The sequence below is a fragment of the Podarcis bocagei genome (genome assembly GCF_964188305.1).
Source record: "Podarcis bocagei genome assembly, chromosome: 1".
In the NCBI taxonomy this organism is placed as follows: Eukaryota; Metazoa; Chordata; class Lepidosauria; order Squamata; family Lacertidae; genus Podarcis; species Podarcis bocagei.
In genome coordinates, this window is record NC_138125.1 from 46,649,751 (window position 1) to 46,669,591 (window position 19,841).

Genomic DNA, 19,841 nt, shown 5'->3' on the forward strand with positions numbered 1-19,841 from the left:
AGTTTATTCCCCATTTTATTCCGGAAAAACTGGGTGTTTGTCATCAATCCTACTAGCTATTGCTCTACCCAGACATACTTTCTGGTGGCCAGAGGACCTAGGAGACGTGAAAGGGCTTACACAGCACCTAATGATCAACTCAGGATTCCAAGCAAAACACTTCCAGGTGAAGAGCTCTGTTGCAGATTATTGTATGAGTTGTCAGAAAACATCTTTTCCTTTTCTTGGTAAATGCTACATATTCTTTGGATGCTGGTACTGCTGAAAAGAGATTTTGATCTGTGAAATGTTCCATCAAAAAGCAACGTTTGGAAAGTTATGCAGAGCTTAAGATTGAGTGAAAACTATTTTGTAATGCTGTTTCCTAAATAAATTCATCCCTCCCTACACAAACTATGAATCTAGTTGTGTACCAAAAAGCCGACATCTGGAGACCAGCATCTTGAGATATTTATTTGGAGCAAAACACTTACAGGATTTCTAGAGATACATCCAAAGCAGGGCACAATCTAGTTTCCAGTGAGAACAAAAGCTATGGTTGTTACAGTGAGTTCGCATCTGCTGTGGCTTGATAAAACTCCGTTCTTTAAATTGTTTTGAATTGACTACAGTTGTGTGCTCACCTGGTTTCCTTCAGCAACTCATTACAAAATGGTTGTCTCATCTTTTAGTTGGAACCATATGCGTATTCAAGCTTCAAACCTGTACTGAAATACAGTATGTGAAAGACTGAAGTCAGTATTGAAACATAGCTTTGCTGCTTCTATCTTTTATCATGAGACTGAACTTGTGTTTATTTTACAAACTTTAAAGCTGTGGCTTGGCTGTAGGTTATGCCTGCTCTACAAATTGTGATCCCTCAAGCTTGAATGTACACCATCAACTATGCGTTGTGCCTTGCTAGGCCCTTGTGAACTAAGCCTTTTGTGTAATCCTGAAGCTTGGAGCCCATGAGGAACTGCCATTCATGGCTTCTAGACTACATTTAATTTGATGGGTTGCAAGTTGTGCAGGCCTTCTGTAATGCTTAGCATATAACTTTCAGTTCATTTCTGTTTCAGGATGAAGGTGCTTGATTTAGCTTTCTTATAGGACTGGTTCAATGAAAAATGTTACAATTCCAAGGATTCTCAAGAAAGTTTTAGTTCACTCTTCTAATTAAGAGTTCACCAAACAGCATTGGAATCATTTTGTTTTCTAAAGAGATATGGGCTTAGTGCTTTGTGCTGCTATATGTTTAAGCTGAGTATTTTTTATCATATGTAAAAATTATAAACTGATCATAATTTGAGGGAGGAGCGTAGTTCCCAACCCTTCCATAGAAGAAAAAAAATACTTCATGTAGACTGTTTCTGAGTGCTTTTTCTTTCTAAAAAGACTGCCCAGTAAATAGCAGTGCCTTGTGGTGGTTGCTGCAGTAGTCTTTTAAGTCTTGCCAGACAAGAGCTTAAAACAAATTGGCTCATTGTATTGTCACTTCCCATAGATGACAAGAGGATACCTCATTTTTCTGCCACTCTGCATATCAATTCCAACTGAGCCATAATTTTTATTATAATAAGACAAAGCTCAGTCTTCCACGTAACCTCCTGTCAACAAGGGCGAGGTGGTAATTCTAGCTGTGTAGGGTAGAAACTGTGCACATCACTGTCAGTTTGTTTCCTTGTATTAGTAATAGTGAAACATACAATCCTCAAAGCTGGAAATGGCAGTTCGCACACTAAACCTTACTAGTCTATGGAAATAAAATGGTGAACATTCAAGTGCTATAATAACTGTTACTGTTAATTTCAGATTTACCAGACTACCATCACAGATGAAGTAAAAATGTAGCTGTCTAATGCACATGTGTTCACTAGCCTCTGTGGAAACTCTACAGCAGTGTGAAAAAGTACTTGGATGTGGATAGCATAATTTCTTGTGTTATAATTCTTAAATAGCTTTTAACTGCATAGTGCTCTACATCAAACTATACCTTATTTTCTGCTTTCTAGATTGCCCATTTTAAGCTGTAATTAAGCGAATGCCTCAGGTTTCTACTTGCTGGACTGACTGAATAAATTAACTTATGGTTGCCTGCATTGCCTGTCTCTTTCAAAAACACGTGTAATGCTAACTAGCATTGAAAATCGAACTTAATACAACCTTGTTGCCTACTTTAGAGAGAGTAAGCTACAAGTGATTTTCTCATCTGAGAACTCATCAAAACTGACTTCCACTGAATGCTTTTTTGCTGCTGCTGTGGCGACCTTTTCTAAAAACAACATATTTTATGCGGCAAGAGGAAGTATAGATGCCTTCTTCAAGTATTGGGAGAAACTCAAGCCTCAGATACTCTCCATATATTTGTGTCAAGTAGCATAACCCCTGAAGTTTGTCAAGTTTCTGAGGAATTTCTAAGAATTTAGTGTCACACTGGCTATGTACAATTCTTTAGTTTTATGGGGGTGGTTTAATCTTGCCAGAACTCCCAAGTAGCTGTTCTCCCTAAAATGGAACAGTTGATTCATATAGTCTTATCTAGTAAAATCTTTTCTCCTGCATACTTGTTTGATCCCTACTCCTCACTGGCTAGTAGAAGATAAACATGGTGGGGGAAGGGGGAGAATTTACGCTTAATGTGCATAAAGGTTCTCAAATCAGGTTTTCTTAGCATTGCATAATAAGGGTGAGTGGTAAGGTACCTGATAAGGTTAGCCTTAACAAATACATCTGCCCAACTTTGCACTCAAATTTTGGTACATATGATATGAGCACTCATCGTCTGATTTTGCAGTCATTTTCTATCACTTTCTAGATCTTTACAACAACTATGTGAAGTAGGTTAGCTCAGAATTAGTGACTGACCCAAGGTTGGAAACAAAAACAAATCAGTTAAGTGAGCTTAACATGTAAAACAGCACATTCTCAGAGTACTTTTGCAAGACCACTTAGGTTTTCTCCCTGAAATTTAGACTCAACAGATGTGTTTTTTGTACTACATGGAACTATATGCAACCCGCAGCGCTGCGTCTGCGCACGCACGTGATGTCATTTTGCACGTCTGTGCATGCGTGAACACCGAAACCCGGAAGTAACCAGTTCCGGTACTTCCGGGTTCGGCGTGGTCCACAAACCGAAAACGCGTAGCCCGAAGTATGACTGTATAGTCTGTATATGGGTATAGATATGACTTAAAGGCTGTATTCTTTACACAGCCTTTAAACTCAAACTATGAACTCCTTCCCCAGCAATTAAATCCAAGTTACCAAAAAAAAAAAAGACTATATGTTGTTCCTTCAATCACACCCAAAGCAACCACCAGTAGCGACAGGCATGCATATTGATCTTGACAGCCCGCACACTATATAGAAAGATGAATTATACTGTACTGCTTTTTTCCTAGGTATTTTATTTTAAATAGTTTATAAGGAGCAATGTATTTTACAGGAACAATTTTAGCTGTGCATATTTATTCTTTGCCATTCAGATTACATGATGTGAATTTATATATTAACTGAAGTTTGTCAAAAGGTGCCAAAAAGCTTAAGACAGTTGTGGATGCAATATCTTTTTCATAAAAATATACAAGTTATTCAAGAAAGTTGCATATCTTAGGTCCTCCTGGGTGCTTTGTATAAGGCAGTAATAAGGTGATCATCCCCTTTAAGCAGTTGAGTTTGCTCCTGCCATGAACACAGAGTGCAAAGGTGTCAGCTCCCTCCCCCCTCAAATACAGTGTAGACATTATGAACCTGTATTTCATTCATTTAGCATGCTCAGGTGAACTAGAGGGCATTACACCATCAAATGGAAGACAAGCCATTCAAGGGGAGGTGAGCATGAGATGAAGCTAGGACAACTATTTTTGATTAGACACATTGAGCTACTATCAGCCCAATTACTTGTGCTTTCAAATGTACATGATTTTTATTTATTTATTTTTAAAAATCAGTTTCCTCTACACTATAAAACATTTAATGCAAAGAGATGACTTTGCATTCTAGAGTTAATCCTGTTACAGAACCTCAGTGTACTCCTTGGCAAATGTTCCCCTTAGTGTTATCTCCATGTACTCCATACTTTATATAAGGCTGCCAACATCTGTAATAAAACCTCTGCAGCCCAAGTGAGTTCTACAACATTTTTCTTCTTACAACATAATGATCCCTGAAGATGAAGAATCACATAAGCAGAAGTGCCTTGTTAGCTGCAAAGGTGTAAAGCGTAACGTACAAGATAGTTTCACCAATTCCTGGTTTCACTTTGTGGCCTTAAAAACAACATATTCAACCAGTTCAAAGTTCTCTTGCAGTTAAAGCCTTGAGTTTCCTTCTCCTGAAAAGACTTAGCAGCATATAAGCTATGTGCATCACACCTCTTGTCTCTCCTTCATGAAATAAGACCGGTAGCAATCCATCAGGCAAATTTTTTCTTCGTGGCTGTGAATCTCTCCATGTACTTAAAAAAAGAAGATGATAAAATTAGGAGTTTGGGTGGAATAAATGCAAGAGAAAGGAAGATAAATGAGAGATTCTCAAGAATGTTTCCTATCCAGCAGTTTCTTATACCGATCCAATTCAAGATCATGGGTTGTAGCCATTATTCATCCAAAATCGGAGCAGGCCAACTGATACTAATTGACATGACTAACTTTGATCTCTTCAGTTGGGTCTACTCAGAAAAATAACTGGTTAGCTACAAACTCATGTTCTGTGCTGGACAAATGAATTAGAAAATTTAAAAGTAAAATAGTATTAGGTAATTAATAATAATAATAATAATAATTTTTATTTATACCCCGCCCTCCCCAGCCAAGGCCGGGCTCAGGGCTGCTAACAAGCAATAATAAAAACAAGTTGAATTAATACAACTTAAAAGCAAAATTAAAATACAACATTAAAATATTGAAACATTAAAATGTAGCCTCATCACAGGAGGAGAAGGAAAAGAAAAAAGAAAGGGGGAGGGGAGGGAATCAAATTGGCTCCAAGCCAAAGGCCAGGCGGAACAACTCTGTCTTACAGGCCCTGCGGAAAGAAATCAGATCCTGCAGGGCCCTGGTCTCCTGAGACAGAGCGTTCCACCAGGCCGGAGCCAGTGTTGAGAAGGCCCTGGCCCTGGTTGAAGCCAATCTAACTTCCTTAGGGCCCGGGACCTCTAGGGTGTTGCTATTTATGGACCTTAAGGTCCTCCGTGGGGCATACCGGGAGAGGCAGTCCCGTAGGTACGAGGGTCCTAGATCGTGAAGAGCTTTAAAGGTCAAAACCAGCACCTCAAATCTGACCCTGTACTCTACCGGGAGACAGTGCAGCTGGAAAAGCTGAAACAACTCTTCAAATTCAGAACAGAATTGTAATATTCCTAACTGAATGTAACTGAACAATGCTACTATCTGATAGAAGTCTTGGAAGTAGGAGAGATTAGGATTCAATGAGGGGCAAGACACTAGTCAAACATTTCCCCCTGATTTCATTCACAAATGGAAGCCTTATTTTTCCCCAAGCCTATTGGTTTACAGCAGGGTGAGGGAGGGGAGAGAATAGTACAGACCTTGTCATATCCATCCAATTCTCGAAGTTTCTTGATTTCAAAGAGATTGCCCTCTACAGCAAGCAGGGAGATCTGAGAATCACTGAGAATACTCTGAGGAAGCATGCTTAGTTCTAAACAGTTTTCTTCCAGACGCAGGACCTTGAGGCGTGGACAGTAAGATATCTGTGAGGAGATCTGGGAAATCTATTGTGCATCAAACAGGGAAAGGGGAAAAAAGTTAGTGCTCTGCCACTGCTAAGTTGGAACATTCAGGACAGATAAAAGAAATCCTATCTTCATGCAGCTCATAGTTAAAACTATGGAACTTGCTCTCACAGTAGGCAGTAATAGCCACTAACGTGGGTGACTTTAAGAGAGGATGGGACAAACTCATGGAGGATAAAGCTATCAATGGCTACTAGCCATGATTACAATGCTCAGCCTCCATCGTCGGAGGCAGGAATGCTCAAAATGCAGATACACTAAACTATTGGGGAATTGACTGGGTAGCTAGGATGGACTCACTGCAGGAACTAGCACAGAGAGTTACAATTAAACATCCCAACACTGAGTCTGAGTACTTAGTTATGAACATCACAGGGCCATGAATTTTGTAGTTCCCCATTTCTAAGGTATCTTTGTATTACCAATGCTGAGGGGATGGGGCTTGATCTGAAAACATCTGATTGAACATGATGGCTATGTTCGTCCATCCTGACTAGCAGCAATTCAGTGCTTTGGTGTGATCTTGTTAAAAAAAAGTGTTACAAAAATTTCAATGCATTTTAAGACATGCATGCATAAAATTATGGTAATAGCACTGTCGTTTCAGCTTGCACAATATGCAAATTCAAGCCCTATAATACCAACCCAAAAACAACAACTCCATAACTTCAAGCAATCTATTTTCCCTATAGAACTGCCTCCAATGGGGTGAACCGTGTTGTACAAACAGCTTTGTGTCCTTCTCCCTTCTCTTTTCTGCACCATCCCCAAAAGCCTCTCTATAGAACATTGTGTGCTATGCTCACTGTGTATGTTGGGGGGGGGGGGAATCACCCAGGCTAGATTTCAGGTTATTTCCTCCCTCCCACTGTAGCTTCATCAAATATAGCATCCAATATTCAATCAGTCCCACTTTAACCCTCTAGAAAGGCTTTTTGGAGGCTACAGGGGGAAAGGAGGGGGAAACAGAAAGTTCAGCTGCATGAGCTGTCTTCCACTTGTACAAGGTTTGAATGTAACTTCACTGGTGTCTTGTTTTAATGGAATGGAATTAAGACTGGTTGAAGAAAGACATGATGTTCAAAGCATAAACGCTACAACGTTCTTCTCAACAAATGGAAAATTGTGTTACAAAATAGAGAATAACCTAGCAGGGCAAACAAAACAAAAGGAATATGTTAAATTTTGCTTGCAGCTCTAAGTGAGATCCCCCATTTCAGTAGAATTTTAAGTGACGCTTGTGCTTTGAGAAGCTCTTTCCTCCTGAATGATATACGCCTACAAAAACTAGTTTCCAGACCTGGTTTTGATTCAAGTTTAGTTCAATGGCCTGCAAATCCCCAACTGTATCTGGCACACTCTGGATCTGATTTCTGGAGAGATCCACCACATCTAGGTGACGCAGGCTGCAGAGCTGGACAGGTACAGTTCGGAGCTTGTTTCCAGAAAGACTCAGGGTCTTTAGTGCCGAAAGTTGTCCAAAGGCAGCCGGTAACTGCGTCAGCTGGTTGCCGTTCAGATGCAACGCCTCTAATTTTTTCAGCTTGCACAGCTCTTCAGGTAGTGCAGCTAGCAAAAATATATATATAAACAAATAAAATCAAGCTGTTCGGAGGAAAGAACAATTATAGTATAAAGGTCACTGTTGTGGAATCATACAGCACCCCATTGTGTTAGGATACAGTCAACATTTTATCTTACAATACAGGAAGATATAGAATGGATAAGCTACAATTGCCCGAATTAGTGTGCAGGCTCTACCTTCTCTTTGGAACTCTAGCTGCTTGTGGAAAAATGAAGGAGGAGAGGTAGGGCATGGTTAAAGGCAATTTTTCAAGTTAAGTGCTTGGTTCACAAGTCACGAGCATTTCAATAAGATGAGATAATTTTGAGTATCTTAGCAACCTGGAATCGCAATGGTGACAAAATCTGTTTTTGCAAGCTTTACAGCATCCTCTACTAAGCTGCAAAGCTTTTAACCAATGTATTGAGTTATGTCTATTACTTTGAAAGAAAATGATGGAATTAAACTTGTGGTAATGTAGGCTGCAATCCTAAATATATATTTTTCCTGTCACTAAGTCCCACTGAATTTATTTCAGCAAGCTGATGAGTTATTTAAGAAGTCTTACTCAGCTTGTTGTGATTTAAAGCAAGGCTCTTCAACACAGAGAATTTTCCCATTAGTGGTGGTAGGACCTCAATCTTATTGTTCGACAAATCTATTGTTCTGAGGTTACTTGCAAGCTTCTGCAGATCTTCAGGAAACTGAAAAAGCAATTCAGAAATCATGTGAAAATTCCAGAACGACACAAATTGCATTAAGTATATGTGGGTAGGTAAGATAATAAAAGGTGCAGGTAAGGAGCTTTTTAGGTTTATAAGGTTGCAGGACAGAATTACAAAACTATAAATGGTGTGAAAAGACTAGAGGGACAATTTAATTTGGGAATATCCTCCAAAATTGACAATTAAACTACATATTACACAAAATTTATCACAGTATGTCATGTCCACTATGATAGGTAGCATAAGCAATGCAAAATCTTATATGTTCCCATCCTATGTCACCTGAGCAGCAATGGTCTAAAGTTGTAATCCAAAACACATTTACTGGGGAATAAGCCTCACTAAACCAATAGCTTTTATTTTTATAGCTAGGATAAGATACATTAATTAGAACCCATTCAACTGACATTTCTATGCTTCTTATCCCACTAACATATCAAAAATTGATTTCAAAAATTTAAAAACTCTTCAAAGCACAAATATTTCTCTCTGTCTCTTGCGTTATGCAGTATAAAATCATTTGTGGCACATGTTTATGATATAGGTCTTTACCTCAGAAAGGCCTTTTCCCGTCAGCTGGAATACTCCCGTTTTCTGTGCTGTCTCCAAATGCGCTTTTAAGGCACTGTTTCCCATCCTCCTGCTCTTGTATCAGATGCTAACAAATGTGTGTAGCACAAGTCCAGCTGAGTCACTTTCATTCATGCCACATTAGGCAACATAAGTTTATGTTCTATTAAAAGGTAAATTTATAACACTTATGATACAGGATTATCAGTCACTTTTTCCCAGCAGCGCAATCATCTTTACAAGAAAAGAAAAGCACCCAGGCCTATTTCTCAGGGGATAAGAAATCAAGCGTAAATTGATGCGGTCATCATGACATAGAGGGTGAGCTGGACAGTTAATGAAAAAGAACTATATGGAAATATGGGCATATCCAGTACGTAGGACAAAGATTTAGACAAAGACTGCAATACTGAATGTGTTTTAAGCTGTACTGAAAACAATTTGTTTCCAGGTCAGCATGTTGATGCTCGTAGTCCAAGAAGATTAAGGCTGCAATCCTACATGCACCTGTCTGGGAGTAAATCCCACTGAACTCAATGGGATGTATTTCTGAGTAGACATGCCCAGGTTTTTACTGTAATTTATTCGGCCTTGTAGAAAAAGCTCTACTAAGTAGGTTATGTAATCAGGCAGGCAGGCCCATCCAGTAACAAGCTTTATAATGTTAGAAGCCATGAGAACTTATTTATAGTCTACCCTAGGCTCAGCATATGCAAACTAGGGAATATGTCACATTCACGGGGGCTTACTTCTTAAGTATTAGATTTATTCATTGTTCTTCACAAGAAAATGTCTCAAAGCAACTTACAAATCCATTAAGAACAAGACAGAATTGACAATTGTTAAAAAAAGAAAGTACACAGTAAAAAAACACAGTTTGGATATAGCTCAGGTTATCGAGGAGAAATCTTAACCACAAGTTCGGTTTCGGACAACATGTTAAGTCAAACTTTGGTTTAGCTAAGCAAAAAATGACTGGAGTAAAGTTAGCTACAAGCTCCTCTCCCAGAGCCTGTGTGCTTGCACAGTCCAGGTAAGTCATAGTTAGCTTACCCTGTCATGTGAACAGGGCCACAAAGAAATACCAGCAGTCACGTAGGATGGTGGAAAGGTACTTGCACAACAGGTTCTAGCACATATCCCTCAACCAAGCTCACAAACTATTAAACTAATGAGCCAGCATAGAAAAATATTTCTTTGTAAACATAGTTTTGATATTTATTCCTGGAAATTCCAGATTATCAAGTGATGAGCAACAGAGATTAATATACTCACGTTCTTAAAGGATCAAAAGCATAGATGTTAGCAGAAGATACCATAAAATATTTAACCCCTCAATGGTTCCATTTTTTGCTTTCCTCAGTCCCAACTAATCTACAGTACTGCAAACAAAGGCTGCAGATTTGAGCTCCCATAATTGATTCAAGTTTAGGTTCCACGGCTATAGGAATCGCAAAGGCCTATGGATTTTTAACTTCCCAATGTCAACACTGTTTCTTTTCTGCACCACCCAAGTACTGGTATATGCATATACTAACAAAATCCTTATTCACTCAATAACAGTATTTAAACAATGCGTCTCAGTTCCCCTGGACCAGCTTTTGCCTGCTCTCCATGCCGCCTCCTCACTCCTCTCAGTTGAAGCTGGGAAGAGAGGCTGTGGGTAGGTGAAGACAGTTCTGATCTAAATAAAGAGAACAAGATGAAACCCAGCTGCCCCATCTTCCTCCATCTCAGCTGGTGGAATTGAAAACAACAACACTCTGCCTAACTTTTCACTTCCACATATGGCTATCAAACAATATGCCATCTCTATCCAGCGAAGAGGCTGTATCCATCGCAGGTAAGATCTCAGAGTAAGCCCACTGAAATTAATAGACATGACTAACACTAATTTCAATGGGTCTACTCCGAGTACTTGGATACAACCCAGGCGGACTATGGGTGGAGAGGGAAAACAAAGCAGCATATTTATCTAAGATGGGCGTTGTCCAAGTTGACCTACGTTAGAGGGAAAGAGCCCAAGTTTATCTTTACTCAGAGGTCAGCCACACTGAACTCAATGCGACTAGGCTGCAAGCTTCAGGATACTGGCTTGGGACAGGAACCATCGCATTCAAACAGGACTTACTTCCGAGTAGAAACGCATTGTAGTGGGCTGTCCAGATGCGCTGCCACACAGTTTAGCTGAGTTTTTACTTCCCAGGTGCAGCTACTTTTAGGTAAAGATGCACAGGCTATAAACGGAGGGATCTCATCCCTGCTGCCCTAGTCCGATTTCCCTCCGAGGAAGGAGGACGGGAACCAGGGGCTTTCTCGGGAGAACGACCTAAAGAGGTGGACAAGCACCTGAGCTTGTCTTACCTGTAACTACGCTCGCCGCCGCTTCGCATCCTAGCAACAAGCACACGCAGCACCAGAAACGCCAGCCGCACTGTTTTTAATCCCCCACGGCGAATCGCAAGCCCCGGATGACAGCACAACCCCGTCGCATAACGTGAATAATGGCGAAGCCTCTGCCCGGAATAAGCTTGAGGTGGAGGTTCTCCGGGGGGTGGACATTACCCACACGGCCGGGTTCACTTCCGCCAACAATCAACATGGCGAGAAGGGCCACGACGCCTGGGTGCCGTTGGGCTCCACAGGGTATCTGGTCTCGCCGCAGCCCGGTACCGCTATAAGTAGGCGCCAGGGAGGGCTGCGTCGGGGTTGCGCCTCCTGTATCGGGAGTCCCCTCATTCCCTGCCACAAATATATATATAAGCAACCCCTCGTCTAATGTGCCGGTGAGCCGCTTGCCCGCACTCGAGATGGCGGCGCGAGTTTGAAAGGAAGCGCGAGAAGGCGCTTTGCATTCGAAGGCGAGGCGCGCGAGAGAGTTTCCGCGCGGCGGCGGATGCTCGCCTCGCCATGGCTTCTTCGAATCCGTGGGCTCCTGTGCAGCCGTCGGCGGCTGGGCTGCTGCTGGCTGGCTGCCTGTCCGCGGGGGTGGTGTCCCAGGTGAGACGGGCCGCGCTTTTTCTCCCTCCCCACGTTGTATAAATACACGTAACGCAAAACCATCATCTGAAATATGTAAATACACGTTATGCAAAACCATTATCTGCAGTGTGTTCGTTTCTGCCCAAACTTTGGGAAAGTGCTGCTGCTCAGTTTATTAGATTCGATTGCAATGGGATGGGAAAGGCGTATTTGAAGCTGCCTGCTGCTTTTAAAAGATGCTGATAATATCGGTATGTTCATAGGCCGCCCAGTATGTTCTGTTCTGGCTGGCATCATTAATCCAAGAAGTCAAGGGAGGCCCTTTTTGTAGCCTTGCTACCTAACACCTTTTGGAAAGTTAGCTTTTTGTCCTTGTTCCTTTAGTCCAGCTGCAACAGTGCTGGTGTGCTTGTGGTGTGTTTACTTTTGCTTAAAAGTACATCTAGGTGGTGGGCTTACTCTTGAAAGAAACATGCTCATGATGGTAAAAAATATTAACTTCCATCCTAGTTGTAGTTTTATAGTTGTCAGCTCTTGTAGCTCTCTGGACCACCTGGATTGGATTCTGTTCCTAAATCGAAACGAAATATCTTATTTTCCTTTCTTTATATCTTGCATCCTCAGGAAAACTATGCATGGTTATTTAAATACTAAAAGGCTGATCCACTCAACTCTGCATAACTGTGGATGGAGAATTCCCATAAGTTCAGTAGGGGGGAATGGGGGTCTGTGCATGTGTAACCCTTGTTTTTAATTCCATAGAAGTGACTTTTGTTCCAGAACACAAGTAACTTACACAGAGTGAAACATAGAAAGATGCATTATACTGAGTCAAATCATTTATGCATCTAGCTCAATATTGTCAGCACTGTCAGTGCGTCTCCATAGTTTCAGTCTGGGCTCCCTCCCAGCACTGTCTGGAGATGACAGGGATTGAACATGCCATCTTCTGTGTTCACATGCAAAAGAGATGCTCTGCTACTGAGCCACAGCCCTTCCCCAAAGTGGAGGGAAAAGGCTTGACTGGAGGAATGGGCAGATACAGGCAACAACCGATTTACATGTGTCTGATGGAGGTGCAATTGCACGTGTGTGTGTTGTGCTAAACCCATAAATGACCTTGAAAACATCACTAAAACAGCAGAGTGGAACATTTACGCAGGCCTTGCCGATGCGTGTTAGGATCTGGAAGTAGGGTGGATGTAATAGGCTCAAACTGCCATGCCCCAGTGAGCAAGCTGGCTGCTGAATTCTGTATCAGTTGCACCATCTTTAGAGGCAGCCATATAACACATTGCAGTAATCTAACCTAGAGGTTACCAGAGCATAGACAACAGTAGTTAGGCTATCCCTGTCCAGTTAGGGGTGCAGTTGAGCCACCAGCTGGAGCTTATGGAAGGCACTCTGCGCCACTGAGGCCACTCTGACCCTCAAGCAACACCAATGGATTCAGAGGTATCTCCAAACTATGTACCTGCTCCTTCAGAGGAAGTGTAACCCCAATCAAGATGAGGCAACCTTCTACCTATCTGGTCTGGGAAACCACCCTTGAACAGTGCCTCAGTCATATCTGGATTGTTTGTGCAGTTTGTTGGCTCTCATCCAGTCCATTACTGAGGTAATAAAAAGGTAAAGGTACCCCTGCCTGTACGGGCCAGTCTTGACAGACTCTAGGGTTGTGCGCTCATCTCACTCTAGAGGCCGGGAGCCAGCGCTGTCCACAGACACTTCCGGGTCACATGGCCAGTGTGACAAGCTGCATCTGGCGAGCCAGCGCAGCACACGGAACGCCGTTTACCTTTCCGCTGGTAAGCGGGAACCTATTTATCTACTTGCACCCAGGGGTGCTTTTGAACTGCTAGGTTGGCAGGCGCTGGGACCAAACGACGGGAGCGCACCCCGCCGCGGGGATTCGAACCGCCGACCTTGGCTTGTCCTTCATTTCTCCAGGCAAAGACATTGGGATTGCAACCTAAATGTATTTAAGACTGGAACCCTAATTTCAAGGAAGCTTGAATTGCTTATGTTTATTGAGAATTTTCATGTTTCTGTTTCAGGAAACTCTGGATAGATGTGGAAAACCCGCTCCTTGCTTTGTTCGCCTCTCAGAGGCAGAACAAATTGCTGATCTCCAAGCTGAAATCAGTGAGGTAAAATAATCTTTGAGCATCAGAATAGGACCTCTGCTGAATAGGCCACACATACAATTTCCTCTGAATTGTAATAAATGATTTCATAGTGGTGAAACAGTACTATAGGACTATAGAGTTGGAGGGGCTTTGCAGGTTATCTAGGCCAATGCATGAAATCCAGAGCTACAGTATCTCCACCAGATGACTGTCCAGCCTCTGCTTGAAGACCTCCAGTGAGGGAGAGGCCACTGCCTCCTTATGTAATTTTCCTATTGTTGAACTGTTCTTACATTTAAGAGATTTCACCTAATATTCAGCTGAAACCAACCCTACTGTAACTTAGTTCTGCCCTTTGGAGCAGGAGAGAACAACTATTTGCTCTCCTCACCCTTAATCATCTTCATTTTCCTCCTCTTCACCTCTTTTAATTTGTCTATATATCATTCTTAAAGTGTGGTGCCCAGAACTGGACAGTTTTTCAGGTGGACAAGATAAAGTGGAACTTAGAAACTGTGGTTTGATTAATGCATCTTAAATTTGCATTTGCGTCCTCCCTCCCTTTTTCTTTGGCCACTACACCACTAATTCATTTTAGCTCATGATCGTATGTACTACTGCCAAACCAGGTATCCCCTTACTATAACTCCGCATTTCTTTCTTTTTCTGTTTTGCCTGGTTTCAAAAGATAATGTTTTCTAAAATATATTTTTCACTTGGTAAGAAGCACTTCTTATCATGTGAACTATATATGTTGAAATCAATCCTATATATTTTTTTAGCCAGGACTCCCTCTCCCTCTTTGTTCTTTGGTGCCTCAACTGAGGTTGAGAAGCTTGTCAAATTATCACCCCTAATCCTCTTCTACAGAGATGTGATTTAGTGACATAGCCATGAAAATTGCATTAAGTAGGAATTTAGCCTATAATAGTTCCACCTAGAACAGATTCTGTTTTCCAGCATCCAAACTCTGTACTTGCATAGGAGACTGGAAGTCTTAATAAAGCCGGAATTAAGGGATGATAAATTGAACTATTTTTAAAAAAGAAATTATGAGATTTTAGTTAAATACATTAAAAAATAAGCTTCCCACAAATCTTATCAGAAATAAAATTATGTTGTGGTTCCTGCAAGCATAGAAGAATTACTTTGATAAAAATACTTGAAAATGGTCAGGGTTGTTGGGGGTTTTAAAGCAGTTATAAATGCAACTGTAAATACATTAAACATACTGCATGGATATAAGTGTAACTATTTTAATGTGTGTAGATGAAGCTAGATGCTGAAATCCTGCAGATGGAAAAAGATACAGCAGACATTACTCATCCATTCTACCTAAGTAAGTATTTTGTTTCATGCTATTGTTTAATCCCCAAAACAGCACTCCTAGAAGATCAATCTTAAGAGTTATTTAGACAAAGCCTTACATCATCATCCTGCTGTAAGTATACTGGTGTCAGAGAGATTGGTTGAGTCACAAAGCTGCCATCTATGAACAAGATCCAGCATTGTGCCAGTGGACACAATGGGACCTACCTTTCTCTCCTCCCCTTTGCAGCCTGCTGCCGCCCCACATCTGGCCCACCAACCTTCCAAAACAGATTTTTGGGTGCCTGGGAGGCTGCAGCAGGAGAGTAGAAGTCTGTTGAGGAAGTAGCATGCTTAACACACTTAGCAGGTGACGAAGCATCTAGCAGCCAAAGCGAAAAAGTTTGAACAGGAATGATCCCTGAAAAAGGAAACAAGAAATTAGAAGTGTTTGTATTCATCAACTCCATAGATGCATTGCGCATATGCTGAAATTGGCATTTCATTCAGAATCCTGAGCGTTTCATTTAAGACAACTGTGAGCAGCTTAAGCCAACCATCACTTCAATTCATGTTTAAATCTGAAAGTTTTCCATTTTTTTTAAAAAAAAACAAATCTGTAGCTCAGAAATGCCAGGCTCTGCAAGCGATGAACAAACACCTAGAAGCAGTGCTGAAAGAGAAATGGGTTCTTAGGCAGAGGCTAATGAAACCAGTGCGTCAAGAAAGTCTGCCTATTGAAGCTATCTACCACAGGTAACAAACTGCTTTTGTTATTTTACTCACATGTTGGGTACTCCTCATTTCTTTTGCAGAGCAATAAAATACATTGGGAACAAAATCCAATTACAGATAAAACTGCAAATGATGATGCTAAAACTTTTTTTTAAACAAGTTACTGCAGAACTCTAAACAGCCACAATCAGTTCACTTCTGCTACCAAATAACATCCTTTATTTCAATTTTCATCAAAGTTACACTTCAAACATATATTCGGTGTATCACAAATGCATTTTATTTTAACCATAGTCACTAACATTCTTACAAGACACACAATCCTTACTTTATTCATTACATTTTTCTTTTTCCTGTTTTAAATCACTCTGTGGTATGCACAGCCTGTTTTCTAAATCTACATTAGTCTGGCAGCTAAATTATTCTAAATCATTTATCAGCTCAGTCCAATTCATATTAAGACATTGTTTCTGCTATAACATTAAAATAAATTTTCTAAATAGCTTTTGTGTTCTATTTTCCCTTCTTAATTCTCATCCACATTCATTTAATGCATTTCATTAAGGACCAATAAAGATCAACCACTCAGCGATAGTAGGTGGCTGCTTTTCCCCAATATTGGGCTGTTCAAACATTTGCTGCCATTACTAAGTAATATATTGGTTCAGTGTCATTTATCTGTATCTGTTTCCACCACCATCAGTATAGAGTCAGTTGAAATTTCTCTTCCTATTATCTCTTCTGGGGGGGCGGGTTTCCTGTTAGAAACCAAAACATAATAATAATAATAATAATAATAATAATAACAACAACAACAACAACAACAACAACAACAACAACAACAACAACAAATAAATAAAATAAAAAATAACAACAATCGTAACATGTGAATTATTGAGCAATCTCCCCTCCCCTTCAAATCCCCCAGATTATATTTACTCTTTTACAGTGCTAACAACTTGAAATATTCCTAGGTGATACATATATTTAGCCTCCATAGTGTGAAATATCACCTCACAAAGATATTATCATTTTCTGTTAAATTTTTCTTTTTCATGCAGGCATGTAGTAGAATTGTTGGTGTCGGCAGTGGCTTTCATTGAAAAACTAGAAACCCATCTAACCACAGTAAGGAGCATTCCTCAAATACCTCTAGTTATGAAAAACATGGTGAGTGGTCTGTCATATAACTTTTCCTAGTTTCCTTTGATAGTAAAGTAGTGGCTAAGAGCTTGGAAGTCTTAGCTGGAAGTCTCCGGTTCGAATCTCACCAGGCTATGGATTCCCTGGGTTGTCTCACTCAGAATGCTGGCTAATAGGCCTGTACAGTGGTGCCCCGCAAGACGGAAAACCCGCTAGATGAAAGGGTTTTCCGTTTTGGAGGTGCTTCGCAAAACAAATTTCCTATGGGCTTGCTTCGACGAAAATTTCTTGTGAGTTCCTGCGGGGGTTTTTTTTTCCTCCCCCCTTTTTCCCAAGCCGCTAAGCTGCTTATCAGCTGATCCTAAGCCGCTAAGCCGCTTAACAGCTGATCCGCTAAGCCTCTTATCAGCTGATCCGCTAAGCCACTTAGCAGCTGATCCGCTAAACCGCTTATCAGCTGATCCGCTAAGCCGCTAATAGCGCTAAGCCGCTAATGGGCTTGCTTCGCAAGACGAAAAAACCGCAAGACGAAGAGACTCGCGGAACGGATTCTTTTCGTCTTGTGAGGCACCACTGTACCTGACATAAGGTATGTGAAGCACTGTAACTTCTGCTTCATTTCACACTAAGCTTCCCCTGCAATTAGAGAAACTGTGAATCTGTATCTCTGTCCTTGAAGAAAGGAGCTTCAATTGCTGCATCAATTGATCAGAAAGTTCATTTTCCATCTATTTGAGTCTGAATAGTGACTGGTTTTCTGTCCTGCTACAGGTGTTAATTTCCCGTCAGTGCTAAGATGATTGTATTATCACTAATTATTGCAGTTGTGAAGGGTCACTCTAGTTATTCTGCATACTGTACAGTTGAACTGTACGGTTCCATTGGACTGTACTTTATTTTGCTTTTCATTGCCATTTAATTCCAACTTTTACATTTTTCCTTTATTTAACATCCCCTCATTAAAATAGTACCGAAGTGATGAACAACAAAACAGTTAAATGCAAAACAATTCAGTATACGATAAAAACTATTTTAAAAAGCCAGCATATCACTGTTAACAGCAGTCAGGTATCATTCAACTGATACCAGAAGCAAGGGAAAGCTAGATATGTGTTCAAAAGCTGGCAGAAGCTGTTAAATAGGTGCCTGCCATATCTCAAGAGTAAGAAGGGTCATTGCTAAGGCTAGGGGCACAAGATGAGCCCCTGCAGTCTGGCATTAGGGCCTCCTCCAAAGATCTTGGTGAACGAGCAGATCTATATGGGAGTTGCTCTTTCAGATAACCCGGTTCTAGGGAATTATAAGTTAATAGCAAAATGTTAAACTTGACTTAATAGCAAGCTTAGCATTTCTTAATACCCATGTGTGCATTACATATCTGCCAGGTGAGGATTACACAATGCATCTGATAAAGTGGACTCTGCTCCACAAAAGATTATGCCAGGATAAATTTCTTAGTCTTTAAAAGGTAAAGGGACCCCTGACTATTAGGTCCAGTCATGGCCGACTTTGGGGTTGCGGCGCTCATCTCGCTTTATTGGCCGAGGGAGCCGGCGTACAGCTTCCAGGTCATGTGGCCAGCATGACTAAGCTGCTTCTGGCAAACCAGAGCAGTGCACGGAAACGCCATTTACCTTCCCGCTGGAGCGGTACCTATTTATCTACTTGCACTTTGACGTGCTTTCAAACTGCTAGGTTGGCAGAAGCTGGGACCGGGCAACGGGAGCCCACCCCGTTGTGCGGATTCGAACCGCCGACCTTCTGATTGGCAAGTCCTAGGCTCTGTGGTTTAACCCACAGCACTACCCGCATCAATTCTTGGGTTTCTGCTGTAACAGACTAATATGGCTACCCCTAAAGCTATATGAAGGAATCTTTCCTGGAGTACGTTGACAAATGCCAGGGCAGGTATGCTAGTTTCACTTCCCCTGAGCAGCAGTCCCTGTGATGAGTTCTTATGTTGTTGCAGTTTTAGCATAGCATGCTAAAATACTTGTTTTCCTATTTCATTCCAGGACAGTGCACTAACAAAGATGGACTTGTTAGTAACAGACACAAAAGCACTGGCAGAACAAATACTGGAGTGGAGAGAGAAAGTAAAGGAGATCTTTGAAAATTCACAGCTGACTGCTGAATCAGATTCCTGGTTCAGAAGTATAACTCTGTAATAGTGCACACTCCCTGCCATGCCTTTTCCTTCCCAATTCTCGGGCTACTTAGAAATTTGGTGTGTAGATAAAATGCATGTCTTCTATCACATTTAAAGTCACTTGTGTCTGTCTGAAATATATATTTGTACGTGGAAATAGTGCTATGTTAGAAACTGACAACGGATGTTAAATGGCCCTCTTGAGGTTCTGAGGAATATTTTAAAGAAGCAATTTTATTATGTTGCCTTAACAAGACCAGCTTCATGTACATATGTTTTATATTTTATAGAAAATGTTTTATATAAACATTATCTATTTTAAAAAGTGAGACCACTTATATCTTGGTACAAAACTTCAATCAAAATACCAGACTATAGACTCTTTTGTATGGGTGGGAAAGCTTTGGATTCCACCCTGTCCTAATGTGCATATATGAAAATCTGTAGCTTGATACCTTTGCTCTTCATACTGTTGAATACTGTACTAGAAAATAATGCAGAGGAAGAGTATGGGAAACAGTATTCCGTTAGTAATAAACAAACTAAATAAATACTTTTTCCTTAGTTTGTATTTGAAAGGGGGGGCAGAATAAGCAACTGTGTACAAATGAGCCTGTCACTGTGCTAGCGAATGCCTGCGTTTCATAATCCTCCATCAGCTATGCTTGATTCGTTATAGCTTGTTATGGCTCATCATCAGTCTCTCATCTCCATCTGGTCTCTGTTCCAGCCGCTGAGAGAAAGCACAAGATAGATGTGCTGCTATGTAAACAGCATCCTGAGGATATCAAGACTGT

At 41.0% G+C, this 19,841-nt stretch overlaps 2 protein-coding genes across 4 annotated transcripts; one reads left to right on the forward strand and one right to left on the reverse strand.

The window, feature by feature from the left end:
• Nucleotides 1-435: 435 nt before the first annotated feature.
• On the reverse strand, nt 436-11,120 carry LRRC57 (leucine rich repeat containing 57). 2 transcript variants are annotated; one of them, XM_081211880.1, is made up of 7 exons: nt 10,963-11,120; nt 8,581-8,761; nt 7,872-8,007; nt 7,040-7,308; nt 5,533-5,718; nt 4,358-4,440; nt 436-707 (listed from the first exon to the last, which is right to left on the reverse strand). In XM_081211880.1, the coding sequence occupies exons 2-6, from the start codon at nt 8,662-8,664 to the stop codon at nt 4,399-4,401; spliced, it is 717 nt and encodes a 238-aa protein (XP_081068006.1). In that variant the 5' UTR covers nt 8,665-8,761; nt 10,963-11,120; the 3' UTR covers nt 436-707; nt 4,358-4,398. The 2 variants fall into 2 exon arrangements, with proteins under 2 accessions (XP_081068006.1, XP_081068005.1); XM_081211879.1 differs by lacking the exon at nt 436-707 and having other exon boundaries at nt 3,535-4,440.
• Nucleotides 11,121-11,391: 271 nt separating this feature from the next.
• HAUS2 (HAUS augmin like complex subunit 2) lies at nt 11,392-19,595 on the forward strand. Of its 2 annotated transcripts, none has more exons than XM_081211889.1 (6): nt 11,392-11,598; nt 13,638-13,730; nt 14,979-15,048; nt 15,641-15,773; nt 16,814-16,922; nt 18,911-19,595. In XM_081211889.1, exons 1-6 carry the CDS (start codon nt 11,509-11,511, stop codon nt 19,061-19,063), a joined length of 648 nt encoding a protein of 215 aa, XP_081068015.1. In that variant the 5' UTR covers nt 11,392-11,508; the 3' UTR covers nt 19,064-19,595. The 2 variants fall into 2 exon arrangements, with proteins under 2 accessions (XP_081068015.1, XP_081068016.1); XM_081211890.1 differs by lacking the exon at nt 11,392-11,598 and adding an exon at nt 11,802-11,831.
• Nucleotides 19,596-19,841: the final 246 nt, after the last annotated feature.